Source organism: Schistocerca piceifrons, chromosome 5, assembly GCF_021461385.2.
Source record: "Schistocerca piceifrons isolate TAMUIC-IGC-003096 chromosome 5, iqSchPice1.1, whole genome shotgun sequence".
Classification (NCBI taxonomy): Eukaryota; Metazoa; Arthropoda; class Insecta; order Orthoptera; family Acrididae; genus Schistocerca; species Schistocerca piceifrons.
In genome coordinates, this window is record NC_060142.1 from 397,666,680 (window position 1) to 397,685,873 (window position 19,194).

The 19,194-nt window shown below is 41.3% G+C and overlaps 1 protein-coding gene across 1 annotated transcript in view; it reads right to left on the minus strand.

Moving 5' to 3' along the window:
- Nucleotides 1-10,930: 10,930 nt before the first annotated feature.
- The window catches only part of LOC124798645, a 91,012-nt gene continuing 82,748 nt past the window's right edge, over nucleotides 10,931-19,194 (minus strand). Inside the window, exon 12 of the mRNA XM_047262142.1 lies at nucleotides 10,931-11,465. Within this exon, the coding sequence (XP_047118098.1) occupies nucleotides 11,194-11,465 (272 nt within the window). The 3' untranslated portion in view covers nucleotides 10,931-11,193. The remainder of the gene's footprint in view (nucleotides 11,466-19,194) is intronic.

Sequence of the window (19,194 nt, forward strand, 5' to 3'; positions counted from 1 at the left end):
TGTACTTGTTACACTTGCTAATGCTTGCACTGCCTGTAATATTGCTGCTGTTATCTTGTGGTACCCTTGTGTGGTTTGTGTTAATAGTTGTAGTTCCTCCATGGCTGAATAAACCACTCTCTCACCTAATTACAAAAAATGTTCAAAGTCTGATTTGTTCACATCATGAATCCCATCCTTGTCGTCACTGTTGTAAAGACGAGTGTCACACACGACTAGTTGGTGCTTGCCCACTTTTACTAACAACAAAAGATATATACATAACACTCCTCACAGGCAATACAAGTTATCTTTTGTCCATATCCAAAAGCACAGTCTAGTACTTGCCTGAGTCCCATCTATGACAAAAGAGAGTCCACAATATAATGCTGTACAAGCCAAACCAAAAACACACTCGATGCAAACTCCAAAGACTTCATCACTGACTCAGACCAGGCTTTTGCTGGCTTGTATTGTCCAGTTTGAGGTGGTCTTGTCAGAGGGCTCTAATGGCAATAGGTGCCATCTGTGTAGTGATGCCATGACAGTCCACAGTAATTGTGTGCTAGCTACTAGGTTTCCATTGCAACATTGGGCAGCACTATTATGATAACACAGAGTGAATCAATTTGAGCAAAATGCTGTCGATACCCAATCCTCTGTTCTATAATTTTGCTCATTGACTGCAAGTGATTCATTGCACTAACAAATTTCTGAAGTTAGCTTGTTAATTTGCCTGATCAAAACCCAAGGTTTTTCTCTTATTAGCTGATTTTAATATTAATGAAGGTCTTGTGCAACACAAAAATAATACAAGGTAATTAGAGGCGGAGCACATGCTCAGACTGGGGAAGAAAGTCAGCCACGTAAAGGAGCCATTCCAATTGCTTTACTGAATTATAGGAACCACATATTTTGTTGTATGGTTAATTTGTAGATTAAAGGGACTAAACTGTGTGATTATCAGTCCCATGAAATTTGAGAGTCTAGGTTGCTGTGCAAATGAATCCCGGTTTCCCCAAATATGGGGCCAAGTTCTGATCATTGCGCCACATCTTACCTCCTTTTGTGTGAAAATGCAACAATTACAGTGGTATTACAGTTTTAATGGAAATTATGAATACTGATAGAGGAAAAACCAAAGCATTTTGCAGTATTTCATTTTTTAAACAGAGCTGTAGGAGTTAATGATTTTGTAGCTCATCTGTATGTCAAATGAAAATTTGCACCAGACTGGGATTCCAACCCAGATTTCATGCTAATCACAGGTAGCCATTTTGCCCAATTACGCCAGTAAAGCCTGCCTCCAACACTGACTAAAAAACCCTCTATGTCACTGATGTTTCCTTTTTGTTGCGCAACAACCAGAGCCTTTTCCCAAAGGGTAAGTGTTAATAAGCACTCTTGGGGGGAGCCTCTGGTTGTGGTGTTCAGAAGTGTAGGAGAGAAACATCTACCACTGAAAGTTTGAGTTAGTTGTGAAGGGACACTCAGATGGTCTATTTGCTGAAGGCAACTGCCCCTGGCAAATAGATGTGGGTTCAAATCCAGGGTTGGCACGAATTTTCAACTGGCACAAAGTGTCAGTGCATCACTGGAACTATATTATTGAACTAGTTTAAGTGATTCCTTTGATTTCAATGTTTTAATAGATTTTGTTGAAACTGAATTAAAACTTTCCAGAAAGCTATGATTCATAGGCCAAATAATAACTTATACTCATTCCTCTGTACTCTAAGTACTTTCACAATCTGCAAATGGTTGACCCGCACTGTCTCTACTTTTAAAGTGAGCTTGCTCCTATTTCTTTCAGTAGGATTGTATCTCATGTTTATCACTTTTTCTTGTAAAGCAGAAAAATTGCACCATTGCTCCAGTTATAACGGAGTGAACCAATGAAAAGGACTCAAAGCTGCAGTGAACGGAGAGCTGTATGACTTGAAGTAATGCACAGGCATTTTACCAAAAGTAAAGTTCCCATATTTTTTACAAATAGAAAACATTGTTTATTGTTATTAATTTATACATCATTGAAAAGCTTGCACTTTTTTCTATTTTTCAACATAAGCGTTTGCCACCTAAGTGTTCCTTTAGCTTGGGGAAGAGGTGATAATCGCTGGGGGCTAAGTCCGGGCTGTACAGGGCTTGGGGCATAACAATCCACCCAAATTTCTTCAAAAGCTCTTGTGTTTGATGAGCGACGTGGGGTCAAGCATTGTCGTGAAGAAGCACTGCTCCCTCCTTCAGTTGTCCTCTCCGGGAATTCTGCATTGCTCGCCGGTGTTGGGTCAATGTTTCACGATATCTGTCTGAGTTTATTTTCATCCCAGGTTGCATGAAATCGACGAGGCGTACCCCCTTCTGATTTCAAAACACAGTCATCATAACCTTTCCTGATGCATGCGTTTGTTTGAATTTCTTCGGTGGCGCTGAACCGGAGTGATGCCACTGACGAGATTGTTGTTTTGTTTCGGGGGTGTAATGAAACACACGTTTCATCTCCCATGATGATAGAGTCCAACAACTTCTCTGTGTTGTCTCCATCCTCACACTGGTGAAGAAACTTGCAAGCACTGTCAAGGTGTTGCTCCTTGTGTCCATCAGTTAGCATCTGGGGACCCAGCCAGCTCACACCTTGTGATAACCCAATGTTTCTTTTGAAGTTCTTTCAATTGTCCCATGGGAAGCTCCAGGAATGCATTCAACAAGTTCATGGACAGTGATCCTTCGATCCTTGAGCAGCTTACTGTTGATCTTCTGGACAATCCCAACCGAAACCGGAGGTATTCCACTCTGTTCTTATCATGAACTTCCATGCGACCCTCAGGGTAAACCCTGCACCTTTTGTGGACGTGCTGAACGGACATGCACTCTTCCCCATAAACCTCAGTCAGTTGCCGATGAATCTCTACAGGTGGTAACTTCCTTGCATGAAGAAACCGGATTACTGGTAGAAGCTCGCACTTGGCGGAAGCGGTGATCAGCACTTACATCTCTGACGGCTGCCAAGCAAACACTGAGGGACATAGCGAATCACGGACAGAAGGGCTCGAGAGTGGGGGGAACCACTGTGCATGGCACTGCTGTCGGATTTAGCCTAGCACCTTCCCTCGAGGCTGTAGCTCATTGGGAACCTTACTTTTGGTACAACCCTCATAACTTTTTCATGTTGGAAGCAAATGATGTGTATATACACTCCTGGAAATGGAAAAAAGAACACATTGACACCGGTGTGTCAGACCCACCATACTTGCTCCGGACACTGCGAGAGGGCTGTACAAGCAATGATCACACGCACGGCACAGCGGACACACCAGGAACCGCGGTGTTGGCCGTCGAATGGCGCTAGCTGCGCAGCATTTGTGCACCGCCGCCGTCAGTGTCAGCCAGTTTGCCGTGGCATACGGAGCTCCATCGCAGTCTTTAACACTGGTAGCATGCCGCGACAGCGTGGACGTGAACCGTATGTGCAGTTGACGGACTTGGAGCGAGGGCGTATAGTGGGCATGCGGGAGGCCGGGTGGACGTACCGCCGAATTGCTCAACACGTGGGGCGTGAGGTCTCCACAGTACATCGATGTTGTCGCCAGTGGTCGGCGGAAGGTGCACGTGCCCGTCGACCTGGGACCGGACCGCAGCGACGCACGGATGCACGCCAAGACCGTAGGATCCTACGCAGTGCCGTAGGGGACCGCACCGCCACTTCCCAGCAAATTAGGGACACTGTTGCTCCTGGGGTATCGGCGAGGACCATTCGCAACCGTCTCCATGAAGCTGGGCTACGGTCCTGCACACCGTTAGGCCGTCTTCCGCTCACACCCCAACATCGTGCAGCCCGCCTCCAGTGGTGTCGCGACAGGCGTGAATGGAGGGACGAATGGAGACGTGTCGTCTTCAGCGATGAGAGTTGCTTCTGCCTTGGTGCCAATGATGGTCGTATGCGTGTTTGGCGCCGTGCAGGTGAGCGCCACAATCAGGACTGCATACGACCGAGGCACACAGGGCCAACACCCGGCATCATGGTGTGGGGAGCGATCTCCTACACTGGCCGTACACCACTGGTGATCGTCGAGGGGACACTGAATAGTGCACGGTACATCCAAACCGTCATCGAACCCATCATTCTACCATTCCTAGACCGGCAAGGGAACTTGCTGTTCCAACAGGACAATGCACGTCCGCATGTATCCCGTGCCACCCAACGTGCTCTAGAAGGTGTAAGTCAACTACCCTGGCCAGCAAGATCTCCGGATCTGTCCCCCATTGAGCATGTTTGGGACTGGATGAAGCGTCGTCTCACGCGGTCTGCACGTCCAGCACGAACGCTGGTCCAACTGAGGCGCCAGGTGGAAATGGCATGGCTAGCCGTTCCACAGGACTACATCCAGCATCTCTACGATCGTCTCCATGGGAGAATAGCAGCCTGCATTGCTGCGAAAGGTGGATATACACTGTACTAGTGCCGACATTGTGCATGCTCTGTTGCCTGTGTCTATGTGCCTGTGGTTCTGTCAGTGTGATCATGTGATGTATCTGACCCCAGGAATGTGTCAATAAAGTTTCCCCTTCCTGGGACAATGAATTCACGGTGTTCTTATTTCAATTTCCAGGAGTGTACTTTGAAATGTAGCGTAGCTTTTGTTTGCCCATCTGGAAGAAAGGAGACAGTTGTAATGGAAGAAAAGATCACAAAGAACAATAGTAAACTTTACAGTATTATCAGATGAGCTCCAGCTGACCACTAGGTAACCACGCAATGGCAGAATCAGATTTTCTGAGCTCTTACTTATTTTTTGTGACTTAGTGATATGTATAATAGGAGACTGTAACAGAAGGAAACAAATCTAGACATGTTAGTCAATTAGTCATTGTTAAAGGTCCATAATACACTTTCAGTACTAATAAGTATGGACATCACGTGGAGAGTCATATGAATTTAGTATTACTAATACAGTTTTACCTAATTTACATCTAATTACTGCAACACAAATATTATATTTAGATTGGAATAAATCAGACCCAAAATAGAAGAAAAAAGATTAACATTGACTTTCAACTGTAGCCTGAGCTGATAATGATTCTCAGTATAGGACAGGGCGAGCCACGGCGTGCCAAACTTCACACATGCTGCGTGTGCAGGCCACAGGTGGGGCAGGGCCCACCATGTCACTTTCCTTTGCTTGCCCCTTCTTGGAAGTACCCGGAACAGTGTGATACTTCATTTAGCATTGCGGTGCGGCATTTTTCGGTCGGCACAACTCTCTGAGTTGGGCAGAGTTATATTGTAAGCACTGTTTAACCTTCACTATTTGTTCATGGTGTGAAGGACATTCAAAGGACCAATGGCTGTTTTCACAAAAAGAGGCAGTCTTCCGATCTATCTTCACAATCATTTTAAAATGAATCGGAATTCATTTATGTTAAAACAGAAGAGAAGAATGAGAGTTCTCAATTTGCATCAGCAGCAGTTACTACATATTTACTATGAAACGGCATTACAACACCACACAGAAAGAATTTAAAGATTTAGTTGACAATGAAAGAGCAAGAAATTATGATCAACAGCCTGGATTCATTAGTTTCATTGTTCTGTGCATCAAAATGCACTTTGTGCTAAATTTCGAGGCCTGGAGCAAATGAAGAAATTGGTGGTACAAATAATAAAATTTCTGACGTAACTCTCATTCATTATTCCATTGTCTGTTGCAACAGTTTTCAATGGCACTCAACAAATAGTGTGGATACCAGACAATAATGCAATGTATGCTGATTAAGTCAAGAGGCATCCCAGGAATGACTTTTCTATTCAAAACTTGATATTGTTGAATTTATGAAGGACAAAGGAGTGCACAAACAAAAATTAGAGCATCTGGAATGGAGTGTAGACTCCGCAGTTTTAAGTGGACTCGACTGCACACTGCTCACAGTAAGACATTGCACAGTAACTTCTTTTTGATTGATGGGGATGCTTTTAAAAAGAAAATCACATTGTAGAAGGGACACATTCTGACAAAGACAGTCCAGTTCCATGCACTCAGTGGCTTTAAAGAAAATGGGAGGTTTGAAGAATTCACTGCGGCATTGAAAGAATTACAAGGATAGTTTTATATAGATTTTGAGGATCTGTATATCTTACTTCTGCTTCCAAGCTATTATTGAGACCATTTGCAATTCCAGTTGAAAGCGCCACTGCAAATATGCAGATGTAACTGCCTGACTTGCAAGGTAATTCCAGGTTTCATGACAAATCTTTTTATGTTAAAACTGTCCAGGAAGTCTACACTGCCTTCCTTACATAGAGTTTCCAAATTGCCATAATGAGACTGCAGAAGCGCTGCAATATTTTGATCAACATATTTGTGTGAAAGACCTTTTCTTGTTTATGGAGCTAAATAAGTAATGATTTACTGTCAAAGAATATTAGTGTTTGACAAGAAATCAGGTGTAATTAAAACCTATGAATACCGCATGGAGGTGAAATCTCATGAAACCTTTTGTAAAAACACCTATTCAAATCAGTCATCTAAGAGAGAGGCTGTGTGTCAAGAAATACGGTGCATGTTAAAGTGGGGGTCATCGAGCCTTCATTCTCCCCTTACTGCACTTAGTTTCTTTTTTTTTATTATGAAACTAATTAAGTCACAATTATGTGGAAACTTGAGTGTGAAACTCTATGAAATTGTCTGTCTCTGTCTGTATGCTGACAGTTTGTATCAGATAAAAATTTTATTATGTCTTCAGCATGAAAATTTGTTTTGTCTTTGACCTATGTTGTTGACAAATGTGAAATGAAGTAGTACACAGTGCATCTGTACTGCTATTTAAATGTGATGCTTTTGCAGTCTACCCCTCTCCCCCCTCCTCGCATGCAGACAGCATGGCATGGTGGTGGAGGAAATGTGAAGCAAGGCTGGGCACTTTGGCACTTGGTTCTGGGCCAGGCCCACATGCTGAATTCTTAGCCGCCCCTGATATACGCATTTTGCAAATTAAATTTTCATTCTACAGACTACATATAAAGACGAGAACAGATAGTTACTCAGAAGTTTTTGATGGAAAGGCATCTGTAGTTTCAAACTGCTGTCATATAACGCACACTCATAATTGGCTACTCTCTTGACCTCGTGGCTCAAAAGGTGGTAAGTTCCAATGTGACCAAAATGCTGAGATCATTGGTCCTGTGGCTCAAAAGATAGAGAAGTTGTGCATATGTGTTATTCTGCTGAAAAATACCACATGTGTAAGTTGTGTTGGTGACCTTCTTTACTTGCTTATCTGCTACTCAGTTCCTCTTCTTTACAGTTCATCTTTCTTCCAATGAATAACTTTATTACACTACTAACATACTCACCTTCTATTGTTTGCAATGACAACTTTCTTTTTACAAAGGTGAAACAGGCTTTATAATGAAGACATTTTGATGATGTTGGGAACATCAGTGGTCATATGGTGTTACTCTAAAAATTTGTTTCAGGAAAAAATCTCAAAACTGCTTTGAAAGATAGAGTAGGTGGAGATGTCGGTGTCTTCTTTCTCAATAGGAGTACTTCATACTGACTGTGTCAGCATTCAGAAATCTGTTCCCAAAAGAACAGATACCATTGATGACCATGCAGCTTCTCTAGAATGAAATGATAACTAAATCAAAACCCTTAGCTGCAGACAGGTGTTGTTGATACACATCAATGGGGACAGCTGAAAATGTGTGCCCTGACCGGGACTTGAACCCAGGATCTCCTGCTTACACGGCACATGCTCCATCCATCCGTTCCACCGAGGGAACAGAGGATAGTGCCACTGCAGGGACTTATCCCTTGCATGCTTCCTGTGAGACCCACATTCCCAACTGTCCACAACCGACATTCGTAGTGTTCCTAATAGATATTTGCCCATTCACTCATTACTCACGCCTGACTAAGCTGACGAGTCTCGTAAGAGTTCGGGCAAAGCGTGTGCATTCGCACAGGAGGAGGTCAATGGGTGGGTAGCCTTTAACTATATGAAGATGGTATCTACTCCCGAAAGAACAGACACCATTGATGACCGTGCAGCTTCTCTAGAATGAAATGGTAATTAAATCAAAACCCTTAGTCCCGACAGGTGTTGTTGACATACATCAATGGGGACAGCTGAAAATGCGTGCCCCAACCGGGACTTGAACCCGGGATCTCAGAAGATACCCCAATGCTGTCCCAATACAATACATTTGAAGAATGCAGGTATTGCATTAAAAAATCCTTCATGGAATGAGGAAAAGAACACCTCACGCCCCCCTCCCCCCCCCCCCAGACACACACACACACACACACACACACACACACACACACACACACACACACACACACACACACAGGGAGGGGAAGGGGGAAAGGAGAGCAGGAGGGTGAGTGAGGGAAGGAGGGAGGGAGGGAGGGAGGGAGGGAGGGAGGTAGGGAGGGAGAGGGAGAGGGAGAGGGATGCTAAAAGTTAGAAATTCAGCTAAGCTTTTACATTTTTGTGACTGACAACCCCATTAAAGATGTTCTTTGCCCAGCGATTGATAAGTACATGCTCTACTTCTGTTACAAATTTTATTAGTGTTTCATTTTTTACTACCATTCTGTGTACATTTTCAGTATTGTGAAGCATGGAGCAGAACACACAACACATGGGAGCAAATGTGTTTATTACCCATTAGAGAAAGCAACTTAAGATAATGTAGATCAATCTGTTCCAGCTTGGGCACCTGCCCTGGTCAAGTGCCCACAGTCAGAAGCGTACAAGTGGCTAGTGAGTCCACATAGCATGGTGCAATAAGACTACCTGGAGGATAACCTATGATAGCTGCACCTTCCTGTAGGTAGCTGATGGGTGTCTAAGGCTGCCCGTGTCCCACTGGGAAGCAGCAGCAGCAGCGGAACAGCTTGATGTAGAAGGTAACTTGGAGACAATAAGTGAATGAGTGCCAAGACAGCAGCAACTGATGTCATTTAGACCTAATATCTAGATATAATGCTCCAAGTGTGATCATCTTAAGTACTGCAGATTAGAAAAAATTGCAACTGATCCAGTAACAGTACAGCTTTTGATTTTCACCATTCAACTTTGCTTTCGCCATTCTTCTCAAACATTTGAGGCTTTAATAAAACAAACTGGTTACACATGTATCATTCAAAGTATTTTCCATCGCTGGCCACTACTTTCTCCCATCTTTCGGGCAGCGTATGAATCCCGCATCGAAAAAATTGTTCATCTTTTGAAGCGATCCACAAATCGATCCAATTTGCGACTTCTTCATGAGATCGGAAGTGTTGTTCAGCCAGGCCATGCACAATTGATCTAAACAGGTGAAAGTCAGAGGGAGCAATGTCTGGAAAATACGGTGGGTGGGGTAGGACTTCCGATTTTAACATTTCCAAGTACGTTTTGATCTCTTTTGCAACATGGGGTTGAGAGTTGTCACGCTGCAAAATCACTTTATCGTGCCTCTTGCTGTACTGTGGCCATTTGCCTTTTAATCTTCTGCTCAAATGCAATAACTGCATTCGATAACGAGCACCTGTGATAGTTTCACTTGGTTTTAACATCTCCTAGTACATGATGCCGAGCTGGTCCCACCAAATGCAGAGCATGATCTCGGAGCTGTGAATATTCAGTTTGGTTGTTGACGTGGAAGTATGGCTGGGATATCTCTATGATTTTTTGTGTTTAGGGTTATCATAATGAACCCATTTTTCATCCCTGGTCACAATGCAATGCAGAAATCCATTCCGTTTTTGCCTCTGAAGCAACTGTTCGCAAACAAAAAAATCGCTCTAAGCACTATGGGACTTAACATCTGAGGTCATCAGTCCCATAGACTTAGAACTACTTAAACCTAACTAACCTAAGGACAGGATTCGAACCTGCCACCATAGCAGCAGTGCCTAGAACCGCTCGGCCACAGCGGCCAGCTCACAAACCCCATTCAACGCCTCTTGGTTTCAGCTCACATGGGACCCAAGTTACTTCTTTCTTAATCATGCCCATAGCCTTGAGACGTTTTGAAATGACTTGCTGTGCCACTCCTACTAATCGTGCCAATTCTTCAAAAAATGTTAAAACGTGTGTGAATTCTTAAGGGACCAAACTGCTGAGGTCATCGGTCCCTAGACTTACACACTACATAAACTAACTTAACGCTAAAGAAAACAGTCACACCCATGCCCGAGGGAGGACTCGAACCTCCGGTGTGAGGGGCGATATGATTAGTGACATGGCGCCTCTAACTGCGCGGCTGTGCCAATTCTTCTTGAGTTTGACATGAGTCTTCACTCAGCAATTTCTCCAATTCTGCATCTTCGAAAACATTCTCTCTTCCACCACTATGCCAGTCTAAGACATTAAAATCATCATTCTTGAAGCACTGAAACCACTCACGACACGTTCTTTCACTAACAGCATCCTTACCATACGTACCTGAGAGCATTCGATGAGACTCAGCTGCTGTTTTCTTCATATTGAAACAAAACAGTAACCCCTCCCGCAAAGGATGAGAATTAGGCTCGTAAACTGACATTTTCAATCAAGAACAACTTTATGATGCAGACACAAATCGATTAATGTTTGAATGATGTTATGTGACCGGAGCCCAAGGTAACTGCCTGACGTCTGCGATCTGTTTCTTTCGACTGCTACTTACCGTTGTCGCCACCTATCGGCAAACAGTGGAAGCAAAGTTGTACACCTTGTATGTGTATGGCTTGTTTCATCACCACACACTGTTTATATAGCAAATTATTTTTGATCACAATTTTAGTAATGAATTCATATTACAGCACCTGAATCAATAACACTTTATAATGATGAAAAATACAAACACAACACTTCAAGATTCATAACTAAAGATATTTTCTCACAATCTATACAGGGAAGCCATAATGGTCAGTCATAATGATCATGCCCTTATACAAAACATGTTGTATATGTGCTGTATAATTGCTTTTAATTAATAAATGTAGCATACATACTCATAACATGATGCAATCAGTACAATACAGTTCATCACCAGCAAATTCTTTATATAAATAATTACTGGAACGGAACACCAAAGTTGTGCATAAACAATAAGGAATTAATAGTCATATACTGTACTTAGGCTGCAAAACTGAAGCACAACAAATAGGCATAGATTATACTGCATTAAATTATACATTTCTTAGAGGCTACCCGTAACTGTACATTTCTGTTTTGCCCCTATACTGAGTTTCTAGGTTTGAAGTAACCAGTGCTTAGAATTCCTGCAGCAGTTGGCCAACTTTGTCTGTACATGGGCAAAACATTTGCACACCCATCTTCACTATTTGTGTTCTTACACACACAACTTAGTCTTAGTCTGTAAACAGTCATCTGTCCAGTATTTATGGAAAGTGGTGTTGGCTCAGGCTTCTTTTCCACTATTTTTGTGTTATAACACTCCTTAACTACTCTCATCTTAAGAGACTCTTTTTCTACTCCAAAATATTTGCCTGAAAAAGACAGTATAAGAGTTCATTAACAAGACCATTAAGAACTACACAAATAAAAGTTTTATGTTAGGTGTTGCAACATAATTTGTACAAATATACTTCACTTGTTTACAGGCTTTATTTTAGTGTTTCATTTAAATGTCCTTTAATTACCCAGATCACAGAAGCAAATGCTTCCTCAAGCCACACCAGAATGGAAGAAGGAATAAGCCAGCACCATAATACAGAAGCCTATCAGCATTCTACTACAGTGATTTAATTTAAAAGGCAATGGCCCCACAAAGACTGCAGCAATTTCACCATATTAATGATGAAGAAGTGGAAGTTTCTCCAATGTAACAAGATACTAGCTGGGTGGTAAAGAGAGACAGTTCACAGAAGGTTTTTTTTTCTTGTTTTCATGAAATCTTCTTAAGCATTACTGAGCAAGGTGATGTAGTGCTTCGGGAACAGAATTAGTATTCAGGCAAAGTGGGATTTAAATCCCCATCTGGCCATACATACAGGTAGAGCCCATTATGAGCAGATTCACTACCTGCATTTCTCCATAGAGATGATTTTAGTTTTAAGCAACGTGCTGCCATTTGTTAACAGTACATTGGAGCGGTAATAAGTCAGTGCATCTTTTTTCATGTTTGTTGAGATGTGAATTGTCAGTTCAGGTCAGTAAAGTTGTGAAGTTCCACTTGACAGAGCCTGTATTTAAAATGTCAGGTGAGAAAGTGTGCCTGTCCAGCGAAAGAAGCACGTACAAAGGTTGTATTCAGTAGGAACAAAGTTAGAAGTTTTGGATCACTATGACCTTCAGTGTGTTTTGATACTTTGTGACTCCACTGTGAGAATTATTCATAACACTGCAGAATCAATTAGAAAAACTATTCAGTCTTATCTAACTTAAGTGTGACTAAATCTTGCATCGAGGTGATGGAAGAATGGAAAAAATGCTAAGCCACTGATTGAGCATGAAAACCAACAACACACGCCTCTCTCTGGAGCTTCTGTGCGAGCTAAAGCCAAGACAATCCAGCACCTTTCTCAGCCAGCTGGGGTTGGTTTTATTACAAGTTGTAAAGCTGTGATGAATGCAAGCACAGTAACGTGTGTGTTCACAGCTTTTATTTTAAAATCGACATGCTGACTTTTAGTATAGCTCATGATACCAACATGGACATACATTGTACAGCACAAATTCTTGCACTGAAGGAGAAGATTGTGTGATGCTGTAAACATAGTGTTATAACATCAAGTTGAACAATTATATTTCAAGGACAACACAATACATGTAAGTCACAGATCAAGTAAACAAAGTAAGACGTGTGTACACTTTAACAGTCAAATCAGAACTGAGTCCAAGTCTAGCGGCCGCTGGCTGGCTGGCCGCTTAGGTGGCGCTGCTGCTGCATGGCTGGCAGACAGCGCTGCATGTAGAGGACACGTGCAACTGCGCGGCGGCACTTTGAAAGATCGGCGAGTCACAACACATAGATCCAAAGATGGCAACAGAGAACCGCGAAAACCAGTCATATATATGAATAAATGGTCTAAGGGATCTTGGCAGTTAAAAATTTATTCAGTATTCATACATTCAGTTTAATGTTCAGATGGTGATTGATGTTTTTAGAGATGCAGGGACTGACATCGTTCCAAAATGTATGAATGATCTAAGGAGGAAACTGTGTGCCAATGCTAGAAGATGGAGTGATCAGTGATATCATCAATGCAACAGGAGAAATTGCAGACATGGCATGGCCGATTGAGTTTACTGATGTTGATGAAGAGAATGTGTGTGACCTCCTAATCTCTCACTCCAAGGATATGAGAAATGAAGATCTGATACTGTTCAGTGAGAATAGTAATAAAGAAGAAATGGAAGTCAAGGAAGTTCTGCCTGCTAGCGTGCTGGCATGAAAAAAATGGCCGAGGCCTTCGAAACAATCAAAGCTGCAATGACAATTTTTGAGGAATATCATCCTGAAGAAGTAAGGAGCGCAATAGTGAATGGAGAAGTTAAACATTCTCTTAAATGTTACAAAGAGTTGTACAGTCAACTGGCAAAGAAGAGTACACAGCTGACAATTAAACATTTCTTTGTAAAATGGTTTGGTACTTTGAAAACATCAACCTGGTGAGAACACTTCAACTAAAGAGGATCTGCATGTAAGGAAACTAAACTGACTGTAGTTCTATCAAATTATTCTGAACTTATATGATCCAGAGGCTATTTAGCCTAATGAAAATGATTTTAATGTCTTTAATGTGTTTCAGTGTTAAATTTCAGAATGTATAAATTTTACATTAAAATGCATTTCAGAAAGATGATAATGGTTCCTTTTGGTAAAAATATTAAAAAATTCTATTTTAAACTTAACATGTGAGTAAACAAGGACCTGACCCTAACCCTGTATTTTACACATAAAATGACTTGATTTAAAATGGATACAGTATGCGCGGTGACTCTGCGGAACATAACTATTGCATACAATAAGATTTACCTGTATTTTAAGTTTTACACAGTTTCCCAAAATAAATCAAAGAGAAAAGGTTACAGTAATAAATATTCATTTTCGGCATTTAATAACAACTATGGCTCCACAGTGACACTACCACAAATGTTAATAGTTTTGTCCTTTTCTCTACCAATTTCATATCTTAATGAAAAATCAACAAAGTGTTAATTAAGACTTAATGAAAGGAACATTAATGGCAACAGGAAAATACTCATACAAATAGAAAATAGAAAAACCTAATAAATACCTTTGGATTCAAGTAGACCATTGACCAAAAGTCAGAAGCATTGAGTTATTGACAGGAATACACAAAAAAAGAAAACTTGCTAGCTTTTTATGTTATCCTTTGATGAGTTAAGTAAAACACACAACACACACACACACACACACACACACACAAAGCGTGAGCCCATATGTGCCTATGTCACAACGCAGTGCTAGCTGGACTAACAGTGCCGATACTGTATTTCAGCACGTGTACTTGTTGTGGCGGGGTAATGTCGGGTGGAGTGAATAGAGGAAGCAGGAGGCAGAGAGAGGGACTTGGAATGGGTGGTTAGCAACTCAGAGGGAGACATCCAGTCTTCTGCTTAGGAATGTCAGAGGGAGGGGTGATAGGTATACAGGTAGGCTTGTAATGCACGACTGTAGGGGCTGATAGGGAGTAGCACATCTAAATGTTTGTGATGTCATAGCTTCCTCAACTGTGTGTTGTACAATGATATAATTTTGCAGGTACATTCAGTGTTATATGTGGATACTGTACGCAAACTATGTTTCGAATAGAGTTGCCAGTAAAGAAATAATAAACTAAATAGTCATACCTGATGTCACAGTTTTACTGCATGAAAAGAGAAAATGTACTAAGTGATAAACTATTTTCACTATTTTGAGCGTGGTGTCAGCATGAAAAAGTTTCATAAAGCTTTGTAACAGCACCGTGAAAAGGAAAGTTGCTACTCACCATATAGTGGAGATGTTGAGTCGCGATAGGCACAACAAAAAGACTGTCACAAATATAGCGCACAACAAAAAGACTGTCACAAATATAGCTTTTGGCCAGTAAGGCCTTCGTCAAAATTAGATGACAAATGTACACACTAGCACTCAAGCAAACGCAACTCTCTCTCTCTCTCACACACACACACACACACACACACACACACACACACACACACATGACTGCAGTCTCGGGCAACTGAGGCCACACTCAGTGTGGCCTCGTTTAATTTTGATGAAGGCCTTACTGCCTGAAAGCTATATTTGTGACATTCTTCTTGTTGTGCCTGTCACGACCCAGTATCTCCGCTATATAGTGAGCAGCAATTTTCCTTTTCATGGTGTCATTACATTCCATCCTGGATTTTCCATTGTTTGATTTCATAAAGCTTTGAAACTATGTGTGAAGGTTGTTGAAAGTCGCTATGTGCTCTAATTCTCAAATACTGATTGAATATAGTCTAGGATTTGTACATAGTCAGTTATGAGAGCTTTTTAAATTTTTAAGTTAGGCCAATAATCAAGTGAAATATTGAAAAATCAAATTTTTGATGGCCCTGGAAGCCATTAGGTAAGCAATCTGCAACTGATACTGGGTTGTGCAATAGCGGTTTAGTAATACAGATTGTAACACTCTTTTAAAAGCAATTTAATTTCATGAACAATTTTCAGTTTTACTTCTCAGAGAATTTAGTTTTACCCCAGGGTGGGAATCACTTATGTAGGAGGTTGGTGTGTGGGGTGAGTTGTAGTGAGGAGGGAGGTGGACTCAGTCAGGGGAGAGGTTCAAGAATTGCCTAAGGATTTCAATGGGCATGAAGGACATCTGGGATGGGATCACTCTTGTAGAGCTTGTAGGTGAAGGAATCAGACAGTCGGCACAGGCCTCCCTTCAGGTAATCACTAATCATGACAGTGGTGGAGCCTTTGTCTGCAAGGAGGGTGATTAGGTCAGGATTTGTTTTCAGGTAGCACATCGCCGCCCTTTGTTTTGCTGGAAGGTTAGTGTTCTTAGGAAGAGACCTGGTGAAGGATGGTGAAGCCAAGTTGGATGTAAGGAATTCCTGGAAGGTGACAAGGGGGTGGTTAGGTGAGAGCAGGGGAGTGTCATGGTTGGATGGTGGTATGAACTAGGAGAGGCAAGGTTCAATGTTCGGACTAGACTGACTTTGATGGAGGGATTGGCAGCTAAAAAAGGTTTCCACTGCAGGGATTAGCAGAAGGAGAGAAGGTCTCTGCCAAGTAATCATAGTTAAACCTGGGTGTAGGACTGAAGGTGATGTATGTGGATAGGACTGAAACTTCTACCTGACAGAAGGCCTTAACCAAATGCCTGATTCCTCCACCTACAAGCTCTGAGTGATCCCATCCCAGAAGACTAACATAATATCTAATCCTTACTAAAATCTGCAGGTCCTTCCCAGAACCTCTCTCCAGAGCCTACCCCCTTCCTCATTCCAACAACACCTTGTACATACACCTCTACATGCTCCCCAAAATCCGCAACTCAGTAATCCTGGAAGCCTCATTATAGCTGGCTATTGTGTTCCCACTAAAAGAATTTCTGTTCTTCTTGACCAACACGTCAACTAAGTGCTGAAAACTTAGCCTAAACTTAGCCTCCTACATCAAAGATATTAACCAATTCCTTCACCATCTTTCCATCCCTACTTGACACTGCCGCTGTCGCCTTATACATCAACATTCCTCATGCACATGGCATTGCTGCTATCAAACACTACCTCTCCAAACGCCATTCAGACTTCAAAACCACCACTTCATTCTTACACACTTTAACTATATATATCCTGACCCAAAACTACTTTTTCCATCCTGACCCACAACTACTTTTTCCTTTTAAGGAAAGGTGTACATACAAATCTGCAGCACAGTCATGGGCATCTTAATGGCACCTTCCTATGCCACCCTGTTTATGGGCCACCTAGAGGAAACCTTCCTAGCCTCCCAAAACTCCCAACCTTTAGACTAGTTCAGTTTCATTAATGATAAATTCATGATATGGACACTGGGGCAAGACACCCTATTCACAGTCTCTCACAACTTTGTCACTTTCTCTGCCTCTTGCTTCACTGTGCCCTACTCTAACCAACACACCACCTTCTTGGACATTAACTTCTGCCTCTCTGATGGCTTCACCCACACCTCTGTTCACAGCAAACCCTCTAACCACCAATAGTACTTGCATTTGAAACAACTGCCATCCTTTCGACACAAAAAAATTCTTCCCATACAGCCTAGCCGCCAATGGATGACGTATTTGCAGTGATGAGAACTCTTTTGCCCAGTATGCTGAAGTCCTCCTACAATTGTACATCACTCTTATTCATTATTTAAACATAGTTCCATAAGCATGTTCTGAACACCACTCAATGCCGACTGGCTGTCATGTCATCCTCTGCCACAAAAGCCTTTGGATTTGGTCCGTATACTTCTCTTGCAGTCAATGTTGAGAAGGAAAAATCTCTGTCAGAACTGGGAATCAAACCCCTATCCTCCACATGGCAATTAGACATGATGACCGGCCAATGACAGAGGCAGACTCTTTATTGATTACATCAACTCTAATTTTGAACAAGAGTCAGATTATCTAGTAAGAAGATGAATAAATAAATAAATAGTACCTGATGAGCTGTTGAGAATGAGTCAATCTTTGCACACTCAGTAAAGTTTGATGAAAACTGAGCTTTAATATCCAAAATCAAATAATGGAAACTACAGGTTGAAATATCAACATAGTAAGGAAAAGACAGATTGCTACTAATCGTAAAGATGTCACTTTAAGTTGCAGCCAGGCACAATTAAATGACACACGTTAGCTTCCAGCCACTTCCTTCATCAGAAAAAGTAAGAGAAACACACACCCACATTCATTCACATAAGAAAGTACACCTCATGCACAGATGACCATTAACTCTGGCAGCTCAGATGAGAATCTGATTCTGGTTCGAGATGCTGGAGATTATGGCCATACATGTGTCAGGTGTGCTTGCTTGTGTGAATGAATATGTATATGTTTCTCTTCTTTCGCTGACTAAGGCTGTGGCCAAAAGCTAACACGTAAGTGTCTTTTAATTGTGCCTGTCTGCAGCTTAACATGTCATGGTTATGGTAAGTAGCAGTCTATCTTTTCTTTACACTATTGATAAACTTAAATATCCAATTTTGCATGCTGTCTCAAACTTTTTCATTTGCAATGTCTGTAAGCTGTTATTTCAATGCTACTCCTTTTCTCATCAGTTGACTGTTGCCGCTTTGACATAGATTATTAAATATATTTTAAGTTCATATTTTGCATTGACTTCTCTGATTTAAGTTTCTTTACATCACATAACGAATTTTAGATTCCTTAACCTTCCATTTCCCTTTTCTCCTACACTCTCTTTTCTCACTGACCTTCAAATTCTGTTTCTGAGCAAATGAAATCATACGTTCTGTTCTGCTTCTTGTGTTCATCCAGACTATAATCTTTGAAATTATAGGGAAGTTCCCAGTTTTTCACTTGTCTGCTGCAACTTGTATAACAATCCTTTGACATTCACCATATCATAAGTTGTTTCATGTTTCATGATGCTATTAATTAATTAAGATAGCGCCCCACCACAATATGTTCCAATGAAACAACAGAATATATGTTAGAGATCTATCTCTTTGACATTTCTATCTCATCACATATAGAGAAGAAGGAACTTTCCAAACAGTTTGGAAATTTGTCACGGGATACCCATTCAGACAAAAATGTCAGTTGACTTAGCAATATAAAACAACAAAATGGAAACAAACAGAATATTTTACTCTAACACCAAAAATAACAAGTAGAATCTGTACAGTACATAACTGGAGAAGAGCTTTAAAATTAGAAACTATGATTTTTAAATAATTTGTTATAAAAACTATATTTTTGTTGCAACTAACAGAAAATTCTACATAGATTAAATGAGAGAAACTAGTGGCAATATGAAGGTTCAAGTTGGCCCATGAGGTATGCTCTAACAAAATAATTTGATTCTGCAGTATGTAAGGGAGCAAGAAAGAGCCAAATTGGCTATATGAACAGACCAATGCCACATTTTGGATACTATTCAATACAGTTCCAGTTCAGTAGTTTATGATCCATGTTTACTGACAATTTACTCAATACATTTAGCCCACTGCTGTCACAACACTACATTTAATTTGAGAATAATCTTTTTAATTGTGATTTT